The 24,876-nt window shown below is 40.4% G+C and overlaps 1 protein-coding gene across 4 annotated transcripts in view; it reads right to left on the bottom strand.

The window, feature by feature from the left end:
- The window catches only part of UNC79 (unc-79 homolog, NALCN channel complex subunit), a gene marked incomplete at both ends in the record, with an annotated part of 212,636 nt that overhangs the window by 76,324 nt on the left and 111,436 nt on the right, over positions 1–24,876 (bottom strand). For 2 of the 4 annotated variants that reach the window (XM_080707440.1, XM_080707439.1), the window contains 5 exons: positions 2,627–3,841; positions 7,164–7,326; positions 7,919–8,101; positions 14,690–14,976; positions 24,413–24,592. In XM_080707440.1, the coding sequence (XP_080563566.1) occupies positions 2,627–3,841; positions 7,164–7,326; positions 7,919–8,101; positions 14,690–14,976; positions 24,413–24,592 (2,028 nt within the window). Of the gene's footprint in view, positions 1–2,626; positions 3,842–4,421; positions 4,572–7,163; positions 7,327–7,918; positions 8,102–14,689; positions 14,977–22,977; positions 23,044–24,412; positions 24,593–24,876 lie in introns of all 4 variants that reach the window. The other 2 variants (XM_080707437.1, XM_080707438.1) reach the window with 2 other exon arrangements.

Here is a 24,876-nt window from a genome sequence, read left to right as displayed (position 1 = left end):
AACAGGAGACAAAATAGAGACCATGGGAAGGCTGCAGCAGGTGGTCTGTGATAGGATTGTGTAAGGAGTCGCTGGGCTAAGGTGGAGGCCAGAAGAAATCACTGGAGAGAAAGAATGTAGAAACTGAGAAGCCAGAGTGTCAGTGTAGTGTCAGAGTCGTCTACAGTCTACTGAAATCAATGAACATTGAGGCAGGAATGGTTTAGAAAGAGCAGTAAGAGCCAGGAGCTGCATGTCAACAAATGAGACAGAGTTAATGATAAAATCGGAGACTGCAAATGGGACAGTCTAAAGACAGGAGAGTCAGAACCGGGTTTTGTGGTCATTTTTCTACCTCTGAGCTATACTCCCACTTCCTTTTATTTTTTATTTTGAAACAAGGTCTCACTAAGTTGCCGAGGGTCACTAGGTTGCTGAGGCTGGCCTCAAACCTGAGATCCTCCTGTCTCAGCCTGCCAAGTGCTGAGATTACAGGTGTGTAGCGCTGCACCTGTCCAAGCTGGGGCTTTTAGAGACAAGAAGGAGCACGAATGAGCACCCCTGGCCAGAGCTCAATGACACGAAGCTATGAGGAGGGCCAGGCTTCCATTAGACTAGGAGGACAAGGGGGACATCACAGGAGAGAGCACACGTATGAGGGATTTTGCTCAGGAAGGACCTTGAGTTCCGAGGACACAGAGAGGGGTTTGGGGGTTGGTGTAGAGTGGGCAAAAAGTTGGGGACAGTGTGCATGGCCTTATAGGAACCTGAGTGAAGGAAATGAAGACCAGCGGAGCCCTGGGACTTCTTGCAGGCCCTGACTCGGCGGAGACAAAGCTCACAGTGAGCTCACCCCGGCTTACAGCGGTGCGGCCCGTGGTGGCTTGGAAGGGTGAGGAGAACTGGGATCCCTCACTCCTGCTGACAGAGGCAAGAAAGTCAGCAAAGCCTGAGTCCAGCTCTGAGCCTGTGGGCCTCTTCCCACCATCCAGCAAGGGAGGGCAGATCTATTTGTATGTCCGTTGTTATGAGAGTATAATATATATTTAGAATTGTTACGCATATTATCCTAATTAGCAGATACTTTTGTTGTTGTTGTTCTGGCAACTAACATAAGAATACAAAACCACTTTCTCCCTGGTAGCCTGGGAAGGAATCAGCTATAAAGATTAATAAAGGTAACACACACACACACACACACACACACACACACACACACATTACAGCCTATGGCTTCCAGGTCATCCATCCTGTAGGCCTTATTACATTTTCATACCCACCCTCTAGATACTGCTGTAGTTCTATAGTTTCTAGACCAACACTATTCTCCATCTATGTAGTGATTTTCCAGGCCCCAAACAACAAAAAGGTGGTCCTAGTTTCCCTGAAACCTTCTTAAAACTTCTTGTTATTAACAGAACAAATACACACACACACACACACACACACACACACACACACACACAGGAGCATGACTCTTTGCAAATTTACTCATGATTGTTCAGCAGATTTTTACAGAGCTCCTTGTAGGCAACACAGCTCTGGCCTATGAGCTAGAGAACACCTAAAAACCTCTGGAAATGCCTGGGCAAATAAAAGAGCCGGAGAGCACATTCTCTTAGAACTTGTGCTCAGTTAGATTGGTGGAAAAAGGAGGACTGGAATCAGGAAGAGAGGACTGGCTTCAGTCTGGCAGTGTGATTCTGGACGAGACACAGTAATTCCTCTCAGCCTTAGAAGCCTCTGGATTAAATTAGGGCTAGTCTAGAGCCCTAATTTAAGCTCTAAGACCTAATTAAAGGTCCCTAAGATCTTTGCCAATTCTCAATGTTCTCTAGTCTATGAATATACTACAACAATGATTGCTGGCCAATCCCATTTTTTTTCCTGAAAAATCAAATCATCATCATCACCATTTAGATTTGAAGAACTGAAAAAATGCATCTCCAACAGCATTACAGTGCTACAGAAAATGGGCTTCAAAATGAGGTGTACTACTGTCTTGCCACTTTTATTTAAGTTATCTTCTTAGAAATAGTACCTCCAAGAAAACACAGGACAATTTCTCCATCAAGTGGTGTCCATGGAGTAGGGTCTAATTGGCAATTAAGGTATAATCGCTAACTTTCTGTTCCTGATATTTAGTTGGTGCATGTAACCATCTGTGGCCCCCAAATGACAACGCTGCCGATTCCTAGTCGTTTCAAGCATCTTCGCTTTATTTTAGCACTTAATATCATTCCTTCCTTGGACTACATCATAGCTTACTAAAGTAGAGCAGGAAAATAAAAAGGGAAAGCAAAAAGAGTTCAAATTAGTGATGTCTCCCACTTGAGGAAGGCTAAAGTTACATGTGGAACATCCTGATATAAATTAGCCATCTCCTCTTGTTGCCAAGGGCAGTCAAGAATTGACTGGAGAGTTTAGAAACGGCAAACACAGAAACATTTATGGAGCCAGTCAAACCACATCTGAATCCACCAGGTTCTAGTACAGCAGGGGGATCCAGAGTGGTTGTGAAGCAATTATAATGTCACACCCTGACATTATAAGATTTCAAGTGTGATGCACACTCGGCGCTAAACCCTACCGGTGAGATGCACAAACCTGCAAGTCAGGCTGGGAGGAAGAAGACAGATGCGCTTACCTGGATCTTTCTGTTCTCCCAGTTTGTCTAGAATGTTGAAGGAGATGTCGAGGTACTCTCTTTGGATTGCACTCACAGCAATCTTTCTCTGCTTCCTCTGCCTCGGGACGATCTGAATCTTAAATTCAGATTCCTCTGCTCCATCCTCTTCCCCCTTCCTTTCGGGATTCTGTTCGGTATCGGACTCGGCACTGGCATCGGGCTTCTCCCTTTCTGTTGGATTCTCAGCATCTTCGGGGACTTTCAAGAGCACAGTTTTGGCCCCTGAACTTGGCGTCTGTCCAGGCCTCTCCTCCTCAGAGCCGGGATCAAGGTTCTCCTCTGCTGACATCTCAGGGACAGCAGACGACTTCTGAAGGAGGTCTCGTTTTTGTTTCAGTGTTAGCGGGCTGCCAGAGGAAAACTCTCTCAGCTCCGCTGGCTTTGGACACTCTGCGGAGCGCGTAGGTTCCTCCGGGGCCATGAGAGCAGAGTCCCTGTTACCTGCTGACGGACTGTTCCCTGAATCCTTAGAAGAAAAGTCTTTGGAACAGTCCTCAACGCTCACTTGCACAAGAGGAGTTGTGCTGAGGCTGAGGCTGAGGCCGGAGGGGTGGCTGGGGAGGGAGGGAGAGGCAGCGGTGTTCTTACCCCCGTGCCCTCGGTTAGCCATCTCCTCCTCTTCATCACTCTCCACGATTCTGAGAGGAGGGAGAGGCTCGAAGACCAGAGAGTCACTGTCAGAGGTCGAGAGGATGGAGTGCTTCTCCGGCCCAGACGTAGAATCCGAGGACAAGTCTATCAGGTCTAGATCCTCTTTAGGAGCCGGCTTGACTGGAGAGTCCACCTTCACCTCAAACGTCTCCATGCAGTTTAACCTCACTTCTGGTATCACGGGCCTTCGGGGCTCTGGAAAGCCTTGCCCCGCTGGGTTCTCGGGGATCTCAAGATTGTCGGGCCTCGTAGCAGAATTCTGTCTCGACCGTCCATGGTCATTCTTCCTTGGCGTGACGTAAGCAGCTTGGGCAGGTGGCTTATCTACATCACACCGGTCTATGCAAGACTTCCTACGGTGCTCATCTAACGTAAACAAGAGGGAGTCTGCATTTCCTATATCAAGAGATTTTTGTTTTAAAGAGCGTAGCTTTTTTTTCTGAATGCTTTCTTCTCTCACACAGTGTAGAAGGCTGTCTTGTAATGCACCCGTTTCTCTATATTCAGCCAGTTCTATTTCACCTGATTAAAACAGAAAGAGCTAGTACTATTTCACTTGGAGATTTCACCATTTTCCCCTCAGCCTCAGGCACACTAGTGCCATAAATCATAATCACAATCCCAGCGCCACCAGAAGGGAAAACTGCCTTTCTGGCCAAGTTTTTGTAAGATTCATTCTAATTTCAAAAACCGGGACACTTTGGAATGAAAGAAACCGAAAAGGTAGTGTAAGATCTGATTTCCAAAAATCAAGCTCCGGAATAATTCCTCAGCTCTGTTTGTTTGCGCACAGGAGAGGGGATCATTTTTCGGCTGAGGAAGGTCTAGAAAACTATTTTCAAATCGTGTGGAAGAGAAGCAAACATTTTGCAACAAATCAAATCAAGCAATGGCCCCTGAAGACAATAATGACGTCAATGATGTATCCGTCAATTCACGTATATATATAAACATGTATATATATATACTGTTTGTGCATACATATATATAAAAACCAACGGTATCAAAATGTGTAGTAACATAATAAAATTAAGATTTCACCCCAAACAAAGAGTAGAGTACAACATTTCTGCATAAAATTACTGAGAGAAAAAGTTCATACTTCTCTGAACATTCATCTCAACCGGCTGATATTTCACCATTTTGCTGCCGCCTATCCTTTTCAATCTTGCAAAAAAAGTTTGAGACTCTTTATTGCAGGGTCCAGTAGGTGTATCATGAATATCAGATTCATCAAAAACACTATCTTCTTCTGATTGGGGAGAGAAAGTCAAAATTACACTTAAGAGGTTATTCTCTCTTAGGCTGTGTCTACACAAGCATTTCAGGTAAAGCATTTTGGAAGTCTGATGGGTTTCTGCACCAGCCAAGTCTGGCTATATTGATACTTCATCCAGACACCAAACTGTCCATGTGCTGAATAGAGAAACCTGTTACAAGGCTGCCCATCATTTTCCTTGTGACCACTGGCGGCATTTTTCAGCAGTGTCTCGATATTCCAATACAGCTTTCCTGGGGGAAACTTTCTAAAAACCAAAGAACAAAGACGCCAGGTACTCTATCCAGGAATCTGTGACACTGCTTGAACTTGCCTGCTCTGATGCACTTTCAGGCTAATTTGGCGAAAGGAAATTAAACATGAGCGGGCCCTGCCCTTTCTAAAAAACATATGCCTTCCTGGGATTTGGGAACTGGCATAGACACAGCCTAACAGTACATGCACCTTATAGTTGGTGAATGCAAAATACTGTACTCTACATTTGGTAATGAAACACACGACACACAGAAAAAGCTTAGAAAGGCCACTTGTCATCTCAAAAGCTCCACGGATGATTATGGACTGAAAGAGTAAACAAAGGAAAAAGAAAACAGAAAATCACATTTCCTCCTCTTAAAGTCAGACTTCTCTGAGACATTTACCACATGTAACTGTTATGGGTCTCGTGAATCCTAGAAAGAAAGAATCCTTGACTCCTATGAGCCTAAAGCTCCATAAACACATGGGTCACTTAGAGTGCCTAATGAGCTTACATCTGTACCTTTTCTTCCTTCTCCATCTGGCTACTTTTAAATAAAAATAAACCCAAAAACACACCAACGAGGAAAGAATTGCTATGCTGCAACTCAAAAGCTCACTTAACCAATTTCTTCTTTGATCCGTTTGAAAGCTAATGCCACATACCAAGCGGCAAGGAAAAAAGGTGACTACGATACATTAATACTATGATTAATGGGATTAACCTACTATTTGAGTTGAGTATCACTGGATAGTAATATGTGAACTATATTTATATATGAAAAGATGAGGCTCAGGTGTGATTATGATTATTCAAGATTTCTTGAATATAGGGCAATATAAACATTAAGTTTTAAGTACCAATCCTGTCCTAATACACAAGATTCAACAAGAAAATGAAAACGGAAGCAGGGGATTTTAGATAAATAACCACGGCAGGCTTTTCAATCAAATAAAAATGAATATTATCCATCAAAATGGATACAGAGCTCCCAGTGAATTTCCACTGAATTCCCATATTTCTGGGGAAATGCAATAAAATGATCTGTTTCTTTATTCCTCTTTTTAAATTCCTTTGAAAAATAAAGTTTTTGAGCAAAGAGCTATAGCATCTTTTTATTATATAACTTTGGGATAATTCTTAAAATGTACTGCATGATAGAGACAGGAAGAAAGCCAGATATCACCTCCCACCCAGAAAGGCTCCTCTGGGATTGGCTCAAACACTGAGCACACACTGAGAACATCCACAGTTTAACTGAACCTATCCCAATTTCCTACAGACTAAGACCTGAGCTAGCAAAAAGATATTGTTAAGGAAGGATCTGACTGTTATGGGAACTTAAAGACCCTAGTTCTCAAAGTTTCATCTGTAGCCAACCTAGATCTTTGGACCTATCATCCATAAATGAATGATGGAACACTAGCTATTGTCCATCCTACTGAGATACTCCCAGCTCAGTCCCACCAATTCAGACTGTGTACTAGTGCCACAAAGGGTCATCAAACACTTGGTTTTCTCCCAGGATTCGATTAGATGATGCCATCCTTTACAAGGCCAATCACACTGTGACATTCACTGAAGATAAACACCTCAGTTCTTTACTTCTCACCCAGACATATCCAGGCTGTAATTTTACTCTATTTCCAGTTTCATTCTACTGTCTCCTTTGAGAAAAAGCTTTCAATAGAAAAGGTGTCAATTTCAGAAATAATCAAACTTATGTGCCAAGAATACTTCATTTCTGTTGCCTTGAATCACTCTGTACTGAATAATGAGGCTCGTAGAAAGCACTTGAACAAGTCTGGACTCCATTCAAATTCTGTGGCTGCAAAGTTCAGAAGCAAACCAGAGACCCTGAGATGCTGACTCCACCCAGTGCCAGCCGAGTTTTATGTCACAGACCCAAAGCAGGATGTTTTCAAAATATAAGAGAGGCTCACAAAGGCTCCGTAACCCAATGGCAGAAACTAAACTATCTTATAAAACCTGATTTCTTATGATATGGGTTTTGAAGAATATCGATTATTTCTCTTGAATGCTTAATTAAAAGTTAAAGCAGCAATAATCATGGGAGAGTTGGAAAATTAACAATATAATAAGTGATTGCCTTTTAGTCCACCGTGGTATCTGGGGATGCTCCTTTATCTGCTAAGAAAAGCACTAATCTAAAACGTAGTGAGGTCTACGGCCATGCCACCCTGAACTCGCCCGATCCTGTCTGATCTCGGAAGCTAAACAGGGTCGGGCCTGGTTAGTACTTGGATGGGAGAAGCGTAGTATGTCTTCCAGCTAAGCTTAGGACAGGATTTCTATATAGAAAGTACCTTTTTCCTTTTCGCTGTATCTGCTTATGTTACTGTTGTCGCTGTACAAAGGACCGGCTGTGGCGTGAGGCCTGCAGCTATGGTACTGTGCATTGAGCGTATTCACCGTGATGTGGATCAGGTGCAGCAGAATCTTGCTGATATCACAGTCTCGGTATGGATACTGCTCAGTAAAACGGAGGAAGAAAAATACAAATGATTATTTTAAAGAATAAGTCCTTCCACTTGATCTTGCCAGATATCTTTCTCAGTATCCCTTGGGGACGAAAGGAAAAAAAATAGAGCCCAGTAAAAACAGTGATGCTGATCATGGCCTGATTTTGCAAAGGGACCGTATTCTCCTCCTCTCGCACCAGAGCCCCGACATCGACACAAGCCAGTTCACAGTTAAAATTACCTTCAGGAAAATGGTCTGACACAGACGTCTGGTGAATACAATTTCAAATATCTTCTTTGTTTCCTGACATAATAATTAATACTCAGATAAAATGGGAGACCCTGAGTGCAATCAGAGGTTGCTGATCAGTTCCCTACAATTCATCGTTTTTTGAAACACTTAGTGCACACACAGACACAGCCTATCACTATTTTCATTCCAATGGCCCTTTGCTTCTCAGCTTCAACTGCATATCAGGAGACTTCTTCCGAGGTCAAATTTTTATCCTGAGAGATTTGCAACTGGTGTCTCTTGGTGTTTTCCTAAAGCCGTACTCTCTAAGAGCACATCCCCGAAAGGAGTAACTGCTGGGACTCACCTTGTAGAGGATGACAAGCAAGGCCTTCAGCCACATCTGCCGAATGTGAGGTTTTAGGGACCAGAGGGAGCAACGAGGTGGCTGTTGAAAATAATGCCGTAGTTGAGGACAAGAGCAGTATTTGAGCACCTGAACCACCAGGGGGAGAAGGTGTTTTCCCAAGTTAATGTTATAGTCCATCACCTGAAACAGAAAAAACATTAGTAATTGAAAGAAAACAATAAAGAACATGCAGAAGAAAAATGTGGACCGTCACAACATGAGCACAAGCAAAAATATTTAACAGGCACCGCACAAAGCATTGTAATATGCAGTTTGCATAAAGGCAGAAAAGCCTAACCTTACAAAAAATAGGAAACTTGTAAATTGAAATTTTTTGTCTAATCATCTATTTATTTCATTATCTACTGAAAATAAAATTTCATTCATTAAATTAGCAACTGGAATTAAACTAGTCTCAGTGGAGAAAAAAATTCCTACTGGTAAGCATGTGGGAAAATGGGCACTTTTAGACACCACTAGCAAAAGTATATAACTTGGTACAATCTTCCAAGGGAGTGATTCAGGAAAATATATTCAGAAGTAAGAAAATGCATATATCCTCTAATACAGCAATTAAATGTGTTCCAAAGAAATAATCAAACAAGTGCTCTAAATATATGTGTAAAAGTATTCAGGATGGCTTTGTTGACCAAAGTAGAAAATAACCTCCAAATCCAACAATATGAAATTAGTTAAATACTATTTATACGACATATGACTATGCAGCCATTTAACAGGAGGTGATATGAGTTTACTTATAAGATATGAACTTCATAATAAGTATTTGGTTTAATAATAGGATTTCATTATTATAAAAAGTAGGTATTATGCAAAGATGGAAGGAGCAATACGCACCAAAATGTGAATTATTTTTGCCATGGGTCTTCTGAAGTTTTTATTTTTATTTTTTGTTTATATTTCTAAAGTAAACATGGGTTTAGAGAAGGGGTGAAGGAGGAGGGAAAATGGGTTTGTTTCATCACAGAGAGAGCTGAGTGTTAGCAATCCATCCAATTATCAGCACTGACAAGAGACAATTGCACGTGTACAGCTCCCAATTTGCTTATCTGCATTTATTATATTACAGTCTATTTGATAACAGTTAATATCCATTGAGTTCCTACCACGAGACGTACACTGATTAAGGTGCTTTACAATATGTTCTCTCCAATAAACCTACGTTAGCAATAAGCAAACAAGCAGAGAACGCCTAAGGCCATGCACGTTAGCAACAATGACAAAGCTAAAATTCACAGCCACATCTTTCTAGCCCCAGGTCCTATTCCTTTGTCTGGAGAGTGAGATTTATAGTACAGATCTAATTCGATATACATATAGCCAAGGACCCAGTAATTCTGCTTCTGAATTCATATCCCAAAGGAATCCTCACATTGGTTGATAAGGTATATGCACGAGGATGTTCACTGCTGAGATCTTTGGAGTGGTAAGAAGTTGGGAGTCAAACTTCCGGGAAGAGGGCTTAAGAGCCCCACTAACAACCAATCTCCATTACCACAAAATCAGCACCTTTCAATAGCCAGAAAACACCATCACCAGAGAAACAAAAAAATCACCAGGCTCCAGAGAGAAAGCGGACTGAGAACAGAGCTCAGAGCCACAGAGGAGATACACCGGCCTCACACCTGAGGACTCGGCAGCAGAGCCATACTGCCCGCTGCAGCGGACACTTCACCGGACGGCTACAGCAAGCCGAGGTGAGCCGCAGCGGAAGAGCCAGGCGAGATTTCTCGGTGAAGGAACATCTAAAGCTCCCAGTGGCTGAGCTCAGCACACGCTGCAGGGATTCAGAGTGGAAATCAAAACCAAGAAAAAATACGCCAGCCTCACGGCCAAGGGCGTGGCAGCAGCGCCATATTGCCACCAGCGGTAGCAGCAGCGAATTCACCAAGTTCAGTATGGCTACATCTGCGTACTCAAGAACAGTGAGTCAAATTGCGGGCCACAGAGGAGAAATCCCAGTACTGTACTCCCTGGGACTTGACCCAGTGGGGGAGTGGCGGTGGCAGAGATATCACACCATAGGAGAACGTGCAACCTGGCACCCCCCCACAGTCTAAAGCAGCCTCTATCGACTCTCTGGGTCGGAGACTCTGTGATACAACCCAGTAAAGGAGTAGTGGGGTCTGAGATACTACTGCCTCGAGATCCAGAACACCTTAAGTGAAGTCATAGTGACCAAAGGGAAGAACCCAGAGAAGGCACAAACATCCGAAATCATGGGAAAGAGGAATAATACTGGAGCAATGAATGCCCACAACCCCACAACATCAGAACCCAATAAAACAAAAAATCAGAGATTTCTAGAAGATCAAATCAGGAAAATAACTGTAGAAATAATAGAGGTGCTTCAAAAAGAACTCAGAGAGAGCCAAAAAGAGATAAAGGATGCAATTAATGAAGTAAAGGCCTCAATTCAAAGCACAAACAATCGATTAGACCACATGGAGAATAGAATCTCGCTCTTAGAAGATGATCATTCCAAAAATGAATGCATAGTTTCTAATCTAGAAAAAAATATCCGACAGCAGGAATCTGATATTGAAGAAATATGGGCCCATTTTAAGAGAGCTAACCTAAGAATAATTGGAATAGAGGAGGGAAAAGAAAGTGAAACCAAAGGGATCAACAATCTCTTCAAGGAAGTAATAGCAGAAAATTTTCCAAACATAGAGCAAGAGGTTGATACACAGGTCCAGGAAACTTATAGAACTCCCTTTAGACAGGATCAGAGAAGAGGATCCCCATGCCACATAATTGTCAAAATGACCAATGTGGAAGCCAAGCAGAGAATCTTAAAGGCAACAAAAACAAAGGGCCAAGTGACATTCAGAGGCAAACCAATTAGAATCACTCCAGACTTCCCAAACCAAGTCATGAGAGCCAGAAGGGCTTGGAGTAACATATTCCAAACTCTGAAAGAAAACAACTTCCAGCCAAAAATTTCCTACCCAGCAAAACTTTCTATCAAATTAGATGGAGACATAAGAAGCTTCCATGACAAACAGAAACTGAAGGAATTTATGTCTTCAAAACCAGCACTAGAGAAAATACTCAAAGAGATTAACTACAAAGAAGAAATAGGTAACACACACCAGAACCAGAGAAACAAGAGTTTCCATCCAACAGACAACTAAGATTAGTTATCTGTGGAGATTCATTATTTATGTTAGTCTTATACTATCTCTAAATTGCTTTTATTGTTTGCTTTTATTGTTGTTAATTTTTAGGATTTCTAGTTGGAATATTACTATACCTTCAGATATAGCATTTGGAAATATTTTATCCCATTCTATCAGTAACTTTTAACTCTGTTTACATTGTTTTTGAATATACAATATTTTATTTCTTAGGGAGTTTGTATACTCTTCTGTTGCCTGTACCATTGAAATCATATCCAAGAAATCACTGCCAATTTCAATGTTGTGAGGTTTTATGACCCAGATTTTCTTCTAAAAGTTTATAGTCTTAAGATTTATATTTAGGTCTTTTATCTATTTTGAGTTAATATTTGTATATGGGATTAGGTAAGGGTCCAATTTTATTCTTTTCCATGTAATTATTATTTTTCAACAATATTTAGTTAAAAGATTATTATTTCCACCACCAAATGTTCGTGGAAACCTTGTCAAAAATAACTTGACAATATAGGGAAGTGTTTAGCTCTAGGCTTGTATTTAACTCCAATGGTTTATATATCTGCCTTTAGAACAGTACTACACTGTTTCAATTATTGTAGCTTTATATGGCTTGAAATCAGAAAATATATATCTTCTAACTTTGTTCTTTTTCAAGATCGTTTTGGGTATCTAGAGTCCATATTCCATATTAGGATAGATTTTTTTTTCTGAAAAATAAATATATAAATATATGATAGTTTCACCAAAAAAATAGAAAAAAAATATTCTCTGGTAAGAAAGAAAGTAAAAAGAAATATTGAAATGTTATCTTTAAGTCATCAAAAGCTTGGTATCAGACAAATGAAACTGTTATGTGAGATTATCATTTTTAATTTTGGATAAATTGCTATAATACTAGATGTCAACCACTAAGCCAAGCATGGGAGGGAGAGATGGGGAGAGAATGGGGTGGGGATCGGGTGGGGGCTGACTGGGCAATGTGTGCATGTATGTCTACAAAAGTTTGTATCCCACTATGATGTATGAATACAGTGCACCAATAAAAAATTAAAAAAAAAAGAAGTTGGGAGTCACAGGAGTGTCCATCATTAGGGGGATAGATAAATAAGGTGTGGAAGACATATATTAAGGCACAGGATACTCAGTTAGATACGGCAGCAGACAAGCATGGAAAAGCTTATGTTTAAGTGTGGCATGAAGAAAGTCATATGATTAACTCAAACGACACAACATTTTGAAGCCAAAAAGAAAAGGTATTTTTAAAAACCCACCTAAACAAAAAATCCCACACTTCCTTATTGCTTAGGGGATATGAAATTTTGTTTTAAGATGATGAAAAGGGCAGGAGATGAATTGTAGTGACATTTGCATAACAAGGTGCATGTACTTAAAACCACTGAACTGTACTCTTAAAAATGATTAAAATGATATGCCGGGCGTGGTGGCCCACGCTTGTAATCCCCGCACTTGGGAGGCAGAGACTGGAGGATCGTGCAGGTTCAAAGCCAGCCGCGCTGGCGTTAAGAGACCCTGTTTCCACATGAAAAAGTACAAAAATAGGCCTGGGAGTGTAGCCCATGGGAGTGTAGCCGGAGGTAGAAGGGCTTCCAGGAACCCCAGTACCACCAAAAAAAAAAAAAAAAAGATTAAAATGATTAATTTATCTTCCGAGGTCTTCAATTTCTTTTTTCAATGTTTTATACTTTTCTTTGTAGAGGTCTTTACCTCCTTGGTTAAGTTCATTCCTAAGTATTTTATTTTTTGTGAGATATCCTGAGTAGAAGTATTTTCTGGATTTCTTTTTCAGTGGATTTATGCTGGTATACAAAAAAGCTTCCGACTTTTTTAAGTTTAATTTTGTATCCAAACACTTTGTTGAATTTGTTGATCAGTTTTGTAAGCCTTTTGATTGAGTTTGTTGGATCTTCTAAGTATAGTAGCATGGCATGTCCAAATAGTAAAAGTTTTAGTTCTTCTCTCCCTATTTATACTCCTTTGATTTCCTTTTCCTGCCTTATTGCTCTGGCTAGAGTCTCAAGTAATATATTGAAAAAAAAAGTAGTGATAATGGATACCCTTATCTTGTTCCTGTTTTTAGGAGAAATTCTCAAAGTTTTCCCCCATTTAATATGATGTTGGCTGTGGGCCTATTATAGATAGCCTATATGATGTTGAGGTATATTCCTTCTACTCTGAGTCTCTGCAGTGCTTTTAGCATAAATGAATGTTGGATTTTGTCTCATGCTTTTTCAGTGTCTGTTGAAATGATCATATGATTTTTGTCTTTGGTTCTGTTTATGTGATGAACTGAGAGCCAACAGAATGGGAGAAGATTTTTGCCTCCTACTCCTGTGATAGAGGAATACTATTTAGAATATACAAAGAACTCAAGAAACTCAGCAGTAAAAAAATAATCCGACTAAAAAATGGGCAAATAAACTAAATAGACACTTCACAAAAGAAGAAATCTAAATGACCAATAAATGCATGAAAAAAATGCTCAACATCATTAGCAGAGAGATGTGAATCAAAACTACCCTGAGATTTCACCTAACTCCAACTAGAATGGCAATCATTCAAAACACAAACAACAAATGCTGGCGAGGATGTGGAGAAGTAGGAACTCTAATACATTGTTGTTCAGATTGCAAATTAGTTCAAGCACTTTGGAAAACAGTATGGAGGATCCTCAGAAGAATGGAAACAAGCTTACCATATGATCCAGCAATAACACTTCTGGGTATCTCCCCAAAAGAATGGAAAACAAACTATCAAACTAATGCATGCAAATCTGTGTTCATAGCCGCACAATTCACAATTGCCAAACTATGGAACCAGCCAAGATGTCCATCAACAGATGAATGGATTACAAAACTGTGGGATATGTGCACAATGGAATTAAACTCAGCCATAAAGAAGAACACAATTGTGTCATTTACAGGGAAATGGATGGAACTGGAGAACGTTCTAACTGAGATTAGTCAGACACACAAAATAAGAAATCGGATGCTCTCCCTAATATGCAGAAGCTAGGGAGAAAAAGGGTCATAGGAGGAACTCTAGATAATGAAGGAGAAACCATAGATGAGCAAATAAGGCGACCTAACTGAGGGGGTGGGAAAGGGGAAGAGGGAAATTCTCTAATGTCCATGATGTACTCTAACAAACATATCAATCACTAAGCCAAATATGAGAAGGAGGGAGGGGAGGAAATGAGGTAGGAATTGGGTAAGGGCTAATTGGGTGATGTGTGTATGTATGCCTCCACCATCTTGTATTCCATTAAGATGTATGACTACAATGCACCAATAAAAAATAAAAATAAATAAATAAAATGATGAATTTAATGTTATATATATTTTACAAACACAAACACACATGCTCCCTTTCTAATACCAAGCTATAAAATCTTATTCATCTTTATATTTCCCTCCACCTAGCCCTCCTAACTACCAAGAAATTTGCACAAAACTATACCCTCAATCAGTACCGGCTAAATGAAATTCATTCAGTGCCTTGCTTCTATCAAAACCTTAATGGCTTGACTTCTCAGAGCTGTTCTTCCACTCACCTGGGCAATTCCTGCAATGAATGCATTGAAGCAAGTTGACAGGCGCATTTTTTGAGGTGCGATCATGAAGCAACCTTCCTGTTGGTCGTAGCCAAGTAAGACGTACAGGTGCCGCTTGACTGTGTTGAAGGCCTTGGCGCTGCTGATGTCTGACTCAGCACTGCTCTCATCCTTGGCCATGAACTTCATGAGTACAGTAATCAGCTGGTGCACTGTCTGGTGGTCGATCCCAGCATCTTCTGGGAGCAAGTCCTTGATGGTGTTGTCATTCTCCGGAGACTGTTGTCCTGTAGTACAAGAAAGGTTGTCAGTGGGCAGCTGCCCCAGCAAGTGAGGTTACACTAAAATCTCACTGACAGTGATAAAGCACAATTCTTTCTCTTACAGATTTAACGGTTCTGTTCTACGCCAGAGGTATAAAGGCACAATATGGCCTCTTAAGCAAAGCATCAGGGCTAGAAGTTGCTGTGTTCATCAACAACCAAGTTACTTGGGAGCAAGAAGGGAATGGAAATAAAATTTAAAAACTGTAACATGATGTTATCCTCAGACTATAGACAAACACCTAAATACACTTTGCATTTAGCGTTTTTTAAAATATGTTGGCAAGGTTTTATCCTGGGTGATAATGAAAGAGAAGTTTTTTTTTTTTTTTTCCTTCCAGCTTTGTAAAATAAGCATGTAGAAATAACCACAAAAATAATAATCTAAAATCTGCTGAGCATAAAAATGATCCACTGAGCTATTTTATTTAAATATTATCTCAATTTAATTATGTTCATAAGTCCACTGGCTCAAAAAAAGGTATTTCTTCAAATCTTGAGATACCAGCGTGTGTACTCTTTGAATGAGGAAGTCACAATTATGAATAGCAAATTATAAGTCCTGTCATATGTAATGAGAAACATACAAGGAGGGGAACACAGCCAGACAGATGAGGGAGAGAGAGAGACAGAGACGGAGAGAGACAGAGACAGACAGAGAGAGAGAGAGCTTTCAAAAACAGAAGAATACGACATGAAGGTGAGCTGGAAGTTCACATGGAAAGAAAAATCTTTTTGCCCTTGGATTCCTCTTAACCTAGTAAATAACTGTACCTGATCAGCATCCTGACACTGACTTTCCCTGTCATTGTCCAAAGTCAGACGTTATATCCTCCCTCCCTTTGTTCTTCCGCCCTTTGTGATGAGGTTTGACTTGGGACTTGGGGGGAGGAAGACTGATATTTGCTCTTACATATTTATGTTTGGGGGGTTATTCAAAATACTCCTTGAATTCTTGCCCTCTTTTTGGCAGGCAAGATTGGAATTTCAAAATTGAAAATGAGATATTTGTCTGGGAGATTAGATCAGCTCACCAACATATCCAGCTCTCGTGTTGCAAGGGAAGTCCTACCAAATGATGATGAGGTTTGATTAACAACATTATCGACCAAGCCTGGGTTCCATCCATTACAACCAATGCAACTAAGAGCTAGGGAGAAATTTATACCCACTAACTCCTCAGTGACTTTAGCAAAGTTTTGGTCTTCCAGGACATAGTCAAGAGAAGTAGGCTACAAGAAATAGTTCTACAGACTGCAGAAATTAGATGCCTGAAGCCCAAATACTTTCTCCTGGGACAGTTAGCATAAAGGTAATGTCAAATTCAGAATTTACTTGCTAAGACCCGCATATAAGGTAGCAAGCTTGATTATGGGGTTTCCCTAGACAACCAGAAGAAATTTGGTCTGTTCAAAATGGTATACTGAGAAGGGATAGTGGGAACCGAGTCACCTTAGTCTAGAAGCTTCCAAAATGGGGGAACATCAGACACTTCTCCCTATAGCCTTAGGACAGGAACATTTTCTCTCTCTTTGAATGCACTTGAGAGAATTTTTTGACCAAAAAAAACATTAAAATAAAACCTAAGAATTTATGATAGTGTTCCATGTACAGAAAGTAATAAATTATTAATATTAACATTATTTATCAGGTATATATAAAAATCAACTTATGTGGAACATCATACTTCACTATGTGGTTAATTAAACTAAATAGTTATAATTATAGGATTTGGCCAAAAGAAAGGCCAAATGTAAATCCTCATAAAACAAAATAGAGCCAGGCGTGGTGGCACACACTTGGGAGGCGGAGACAGGAGGATCGTGCAGGTTCGAAGCCAGCCTCCTGGCTTAAGAGACCCTGTTTCCAAATAAAATATAAAATAGGTCTGGGAGTATAGCCCGGAGTTGGAAGGGTTCCATACCCAGTACCACCAAAAAAATAAAAAATAAAAATAAAAAAATAATAATAATTTTAGGGAACTCTCTTTTCAGGATTGAAAACTATTTTTTAAATTTTCGTTTTCCTCCAGAATATTGCTTTACAACTCAGAGGATATTATTGCTTCAGGCAAGTCTGGGCCCAGGATGTGACCAGCCTGGGAATCTTGGCTCCCCACAGGGGGCAGTGTCATTGTAGCAGCAAGTGACGGCAGTTATGTTACAATACAGCTGCAACCTCATATCTTCTGGCCCTGTGGTACAGGGTTCAGGAAAGCACACATCGCTCAGTCCTGACTGGCTCCTCCAGGTCCAGGCTGGCTCAACTCCAAAGTCGTAAAGTTAAAATAATGGAAGTGAGGAGCATCTGAGAGGGGGTTAGCCTTCAATTTATAGCGATAAGAAATTAGGGAGCCTCAACACAGAAGAAAGGGAGCTTCCAATGAGGACCCTGCCCCATTTAGTTATTTCATTCCATCCCAAGTCTAGAAAATAAGCCATCAGACTCAGCTTAAAGACACCCAAAACCTTCCCATCATAAGTGGACGTGTACTTTAAAAATGCATAACCTTTCGTTTTCTAAGAATACCCTTTCTTTTTTTTTCTCATACATGCTGTAGTCTCATTGTATTTTTGGGGGGAAGGGTCCTGGGTTTGAACCCAGGAGCTTTCTACCCCTGAGCTACACCTCCAACCCATCCCTATTTTATTTTTTATTTTAAAACAGGGTCTCACTGAATTGCAGAGGGTCTTGCTAAGTTGCTGAGGCCTTAAGACTGTGATGCTCCTGTATCAGCCTCCCAAGTCCTAGGATGACACACGTGCACCGCTGCGCCCAGCTTTCTATTTTCATCTTCACTGATTTTCTGACCTTCAGAATTTTAAAGTTTGACCCTCTTATGTTGCTTTCCCAGAATCACCAGTAGTAAATGATTTTTAACAAACCCTTAGATATACTGAAAAAAGAACTAATTAATAGAATATTGTGCATAAAGTAAAAAGAAATATTTTCATTCAAATCTTTATGAATTGTATCTTTCATACAAATCTTTGCAAATTTGTACCTTATTATCTTTCTTTAAAAGAGACTAAGCTTATTACTGATGCATTCTTCATAAAGAAAAGTTACCTTAAACAAACCCCCAAGAAAAATAAGCTATGGACAAACAGAAATGTTTAGTGATAAAGAAAACCTTATTGTTTCAATTACCTCTAAATGGTATAAAATTTCCTTTTAAAACTGAATGATAAGCCGGGCGTGGTGGCGCACGCTTGTAATCCCCGCGCTTGGGAGGCTGAGATAGGAGGATCGCACGGGTTCGAAGCCAGCCTCAGCTGTCTTAAGAGACCCTGTCTTCAAATAAAATATAAAATAGGTCTGGGAGTGTAGCCCAGAGGTAGAGGGCCCCTGGGTTCCATCCCCAGTACCACCAAAAATAAATAAATAAATAAAATATAAAACTGAATGATAAGATTTTCTCTAACATATGAAAACACTCCTTAGTCTTGAATTCTAGTCTATATGCCTCCCTTATTTGTCTTAACCAGAACAATTTAACATATGAAGGGATCTGATTTTATTGTTTCTTTAACGGGACATGTCAGCATCTTCCTAAGAGTGGAGCAGAGCTCCTCCTATCCTAGGTTCAGTGTGGACCAGGCCCACCACAGCTGCTTTGGGGTTGGACAACTGCCTGGACCTACAAGGCAGAAGGCAGCGTTCCTGTGTGAGGTGATGTGCAGCCAGGAAGGATCAGGATCAGCTTTTCCAGACTTATCTCTGTCACTCCACTGGGGTGCTGAGCATCACGGGAAGCCGGGCTGCTCACAGATCCCAAGGCAGAACCAACACTTGCACACCTGTGTTTCGCTCACGGCGCTCTCCTCACCCTGCAGGCTGGCCCTCCACCCACCACGCTCTATGCTGTGGATCTGGTCTCCTGAAGCCATTCCTATGACATACTCTCACCCTCTCCTCAGTAATCGGATATGATCCCTACATTCTGTTACTTTCCAACGACAAGAAAGGAGGAGAGATGGGAGAGAGAAAGAAGAATGGGGAAATTTTTCCTTTAGCATTTTCTAACATTTATGTGGCAAATAACTGGTATACAAGACAGAAATTTTTATTTATTCATTTGCCCCATTTCTCTTAGAAGAACACCCATTCCTTGAAGAATGTCTCATTTATCTCTATATCTTTCAAAGAATGAGACAGTGTCTGACATACACTGGATGCTCATTGCTCATAAATGTCTAAGTGCACTAAATTCAAATAATATTTCAGATCTTGTCTTCTATGTTAAGAGAAAAATTGATTAAATCCCCAAATAGAAAGAAGGTGACTCAGGAAACAAGGAATGTTCCTCCGCTAAGTTGGTTCAATGACCCCTCTGTCAAAGCAACCCGTGACAATCAGGTAGAGGAAGAAAGCGCCCTTCTACAAGGTCACTCTGCATCTGGTCCAGAAGAGCCAGTGATGGAGAACTGCAAAGGAGGCTGCGTTCCACCGACAATCTGACTACACCGCCCCACTCATGTCCCTGGCCCATGACCTGGACTTTCACCGTCACTCAGCAGTCCTGCTGTGTGTGCACAGCCATGGAAGGGCTCCCATCCTAATGCGCCCCTCCTCCCTGCCTTTGCCCCTTCCCATCCCACATCCTCTCATCGTCTGTTTACAGCGGATCCACCAATCCAGGCTCGGCTGAGAAGCCACCTGTCCACAAGACCTTCCCTGATGGCTCCAGCGTAGATGCTCTCCTCCTGCTGCATATGATGGGGACCACCGATGTGCTGTCACTTTCACTCTGGGTAAGAGTTTACTGACGTACTTGATCTCCCACACTTAATCATGAGCTGGTTGGGCATCTGAACATTTCTGATCTATCTCTGAACCTTTCATGTTTCCTGACACATCAGGTACATAATAAATGTTCATTAAGTAAAAGTTATTTCTCAAAAGTATGATTTTAAATGAGAGCATTCCTATAAAAACAACTCTACTCTTTGATTTATTCAACCTTAGTGGTAGGGATTTGGGGAGTAAGTAAAGAGGAGTTGCAAATCATTCATAGGAAGGAGAGAGCCCAGAGAGAAGTTATTTGGAATTCCAGGTCAGGGCACTAAGAAAGAGGCAGGAAAAGTTAATATAAGAGATTTACCAATGCTAACTAGCACTAGCCACCCTTACTAATGTGGGCCAAGGGATCGCCAGTTTTCTCTGCTGCCTGGAGTAGGGCTGGACAAAGAAAGTCCTGTGAGGACAGGGATGGCTCTGGCCAGTCTGTGGACGGTCTTTGGGTCTGGACACTGATGAGCATAAGCTACACACGTTAGCAGGCCTGAATGCCCAGGTCAACTCTGTCCCTAGACTGGTGGCCTCATGTCCCACAGAGCAGAAACACCCTAAGACTAAATCATCAAGAGGCATTGGTAGCAGAAAGCAAGCCAAGTCTTCTGGGCACAAGTTCCAGTTCTGTTCCTAACTGAGTCAGATGTGATCCTAGCAGAATTACCTCATGCCTCGGTCTTTCTGTCTCCAAGTGAAAACGAAATACCTACTCCAGAGTTGTGAAATCAAATCAAAGTTAGGTGATTTGCATAAATACTCATTATAGGTAAAGAGGTGCTGTACATACAAGTATTATTATTACATACCTGCTATTGTTTAATTATTAATTCCAGAGAAAGAAAAACAAAATACAATTAAGCACCCTAGGTTTCTTGGGGTGCTGTGTTGATATAATATTCCATTGCTCTTCAGTAGGTGGTCTCCATACCCAAAGACAAAGACTCCCTGGTCCTCTCAGCATTTGTGAAAATAAACCTTCTATCTAATTAAACAAGTTTTGGATTGACAGTTTGAAAGAATGTATATTTCATCAATTAGGATGAAGAAAAGATAAAGTGGTATGACAAGCATTGGCCATAATTAAATATAGATATACCTATAAATACAAAGCTCGGGCGCCCTGGGCTAGAGACCCCGGCCTGTCACCAACAAGCTTATGAAACTTTTGTGTAAAACTCGGTTTCTGCTTCTGTGAAATAAGAATGTTACACATATCACTAACATTTAGGCTATAACAGTCTATTAATTTTTGATATGCACAAAGGCCTTTAATTTTATTCATAAAAATTAGAGGAATGCAGGTCTTTATAAGCCTTGTGGAGTATAGCTTCTATTAAAAAGAGAATTTTAGATTTTATTTGCTTTGCATCCTGTGTAAAGGCTAAGATCAGAGAGCCATAAATTGTAAATCCAGTGCCAAAAAGTTCAGCCTCAACTGCAATTAAAATTAAGTCTTGCTGCATACTTAAATAGCATCTGCTTTATTTTGGGCCTAATCAATGAGAGGTCTACACCACAGAGCTCATTACTGAGACCAAACAAAAGTATGTTCAATAAGCAGCAAGTTTTTCAGTTTCTACTCAACTACTATTTTAAACCATCTGCACAATTGTATGATTATCCTGGCATGTCTCTGCTTCCAAGTGAAGACACCTAGCATCCAATAAATAATACTGCAAAAATGGAACACTAGTTTGAAATTGCCTTAGAAGTTCAGCCAACTGTTTCCAAATCTAAGTGAGTCTTCCTTATGGTGGTGTCGTGTAAATTATCTTTCCTTCAGTTGTGGTTTTATATTTAGTTTAAACAATGCGGTTACTACCCTTTTCCACCTGGTCACTTTTGTTGGGATAATTAGATGCCTGGAAGGCTTTTCTAAACTTCAAGAAACATTTGTACATATTTTCCCACAGAGATGCAAGGGAACTCCTTTGGCTGTATTGTTAAAATGGATACTAATAATTAAAGGCTAGTTTTTTAGGTAAGCCATAAGACATAAAGACAAGCTGGGATAAAGTGAAGAAAAATCATAAAATTGCATACGAATTATTTCAAAAAGGCCCAACTGATAAGGAACTGGATGGCATTCATATTTCTAATGGAGCCCAAGGTCAGAAGTTCTTAGTTATATATATATATTTTTTTTCTTATCTAAGCCACAGCAAAGGCATGGGTGATATGTAAATCAAGGTAAAGGTACTCTGCCAAGTCCTTTTGCTTCACCATCTGTCCTCTGCAGTCTGATTTTGGGGCTATCTCTCCTCCTCTCCTACTCCCGACTCCCTGTCCTTCAGGGATCCTTTTATAACATATAATATGCACTATCTTCAAGGACTCCGGACTCAGTTTTCTTTCTAAGAGTGTCAGTGCCATTCTGAAATGTTTACCTAAAAACTATCCTTAGAGAAAGACCAAATGGTCTATAGCATGATACTCAGGTGGTCATGGCCACGTTTGTTTAGGGGCACATAAGCAGGTCTACAAAATCTCTGCCAGCTTCCCAGTGAGTCATGGAATCATTCATGTGGATAACTGTTCAATCTGTAAGTAATATCCTTGCCAATATCTCCTCAAGCCTTAGAATACTTCATGATAAATTGTAACATATCATGGAATATCAAATGATAAGTTACACTGTACCATCTGAATATGATTCTAGGGTCCTTCATACAATGAAAGTACTCCTATCTCTGAGAAACAGAAATGCACATAGATTTGCAGAGAATCAGAATGGCTAAGGGGATGAGTGGGTGGTGGTTCAAAAGCATAGCTTCTTAAAATGTAAATGAAATGTTCGTTTTGCCTATGGCATATATATGTGAACATAATATTTGTATGAATAAACACATACAAATTTGTATGTTTACACATACACTTACAAGTACTATGTATAGCTTTAGTCAAATTGGCTCTCTGAGAAAAGATGTATACTTGGGAAATAGAATTCTTCTTACTGGACCAAAAGTTATGAGATCAAAAGGCATCTGCTGAGAGTAAGATGGAAAGAAATGCCATACCAGGGGCTCCAACATTTAAGTGTCTGGGGTAAGACCCTCTGGAGCCTGTAAGTCCTAAGAATATCACTCTGGTCCAGTTAGAGACACTGAATTCTTAACTTTGTCCACCTGTGATAGACACTTGTATATGGCCCTTCAAGTCAGAAGTACCCACCTGGTGTCTGTTCAGGGGTCCCACCGAGAGCTGGAGCAGACTGCTCATGCCTGGTCAACCTCATAGCTTAAAAATCAACAACAACTCTATTTAAATAAGCATTACAGACAACTTGAGCCTAGAAAATATATTTAATGCTAACTGTATTGGATAGTAGAAGCAAGTTTAGTTTTCCTATTTGTAATTAACAATTGGGATCTGAAGATCCTTCAATGTTACTTCAGTTCTTAATCTTCAAAACTGTCATATGAATTAGTTAACAAGAAATAACAATAAACTTTGTATCTCAAACTGGTCAGTTAGGTCAGAAAAGAGCTGAGAAATGCATACAAAAATTGTAGTTTTTTTAGTCTAGGTCTTGGTTTCTAGGGTCTGCAACAGCTTTTCCTGGGACCTCGCACTACTACAGGTTATTCTAAGCGGTGGTCTGTGATTACCTTTGCTCCCCAGAAAACTGGGTTATTGATTACATAAAGGGCTTTCATTGACTCTCCTGAAGGTCAAAATACCACATTCCCATAGCTTGTCATAAAACAGAGAAAATGTAATAAATTGAGGCAAATCATATTTATGATTAAAAATGGTCATGTTACATAAGGCTGTCTTTCTAATAAATGCCAATGACAAAGCAAACCTTTTTCGGCTTTCGACAGGATAAGAAATATACTTTAGGTGTCATGTTTTTAACTGCTCAGACTCATTTAAAGATTAAATCATTTAGTAGATTTTTACAGTTTAGCAATATATTTAAATATTCACTCATTAATATGGTGATTTAGCTAAGAATTTTTAATTATGTCATTCATGTGCCATTGCTAAAATTGCAGCTTTTCTAGTCATTTGGTAATTTAAGGAAAATTTTATTCTCAGGTATGCAATATAAAGAAAGACCCTTATAAAAAAATATACATGTTCTTTTTTCTTTTTAACTGGCAATGAAGCTTATTTTTATCAAGAAATTATCTGGTGACGCCGGGCAGAAATTCAACTTCTTAGACTGATTTTTCTTGTATGTAAGAAGCCATTAGTATTGGTTTGTCTGGGAGCTGATGTGGCTGCTTCTAGACTGTCTGAAAAGAAAACATATTCTAAATTTCAGTTCTATGTGCTCAGCTGCACGGTCTTGTCTACGTCCTATTGAGAAAGTGCTTAGGTTACAAGGCTGGCACGCACATCCTCACGTTCTAGAACTGAGGGCCAAACGCTCTGAAGCCTCAAGCCATGCATCAGTGGATTTGCTGCGTCTACATTTCCAAACCACCTACCACTGGATCACTAGAAAGAGGTGCCTATGATGCGCACACCCTAAAATCTACACTGGTTGGACAAGCTCGGTTTGCAAAATCTGCTGCTCTCTGGGAACATTCAACAAGACAAATCAGCCTCAGAAAGACATTAGACAGACTTCATGGCAGGATGGAAGAAGATACTCAACGGATTTTGGAGGTCAGGGTCTCGGGGAGAGAGAGTGCCCTCTTGGACTCTGCGGGCCCTTTCACGCTGTCCCTCAGAGATCGCACGCTCTTCTGGCGGTTCCTCGCAAAGCGAGCCCTCTTGATCTTCCACAGCGCGGCGTCGCTGAGGTTAGCAACATTGGTCCTCACAGCAGTGATGGCTTTGTAAAAGGAATGAAAGAGGTCATCATTTTCCTTGACTGCTGATGTAATGCAGCTAGTTTGAAACAATCAATCTGTGTTGTTTCGGTGTTAACAGATGTCTTTCGTGGATGCATGAGTTATCCTCTTCCTCTATGATGACATTTGTATTTTTAAAAAAATCACCACTACTATTATGATTGTTGCCTACCATTTTTCTGATTAGACTATAAATTAAATTATCCAATTTTGTTAACTTTTCCCCATCTATTTAGAGCTATAGACAACGGATTAATAACCACAT

Source organism: Muscardinus avellanarius, assembly GCF_963383645.1.
Source record: "Muscardinus avellanarius genome assembly, chromosome: 12".
NCBI classification, from domain to species: Eukaryota; Metazoa; Chordata; class Mammalia; order Rodentia; family Gliridae; genus Muscardinus; species Muscardinus avellanarius.
The sequence above is the reverse complement of the archived record's forward strand: the minus strand, read 5'-3'. Positions and strand labels throughout refer to the sequence as shown.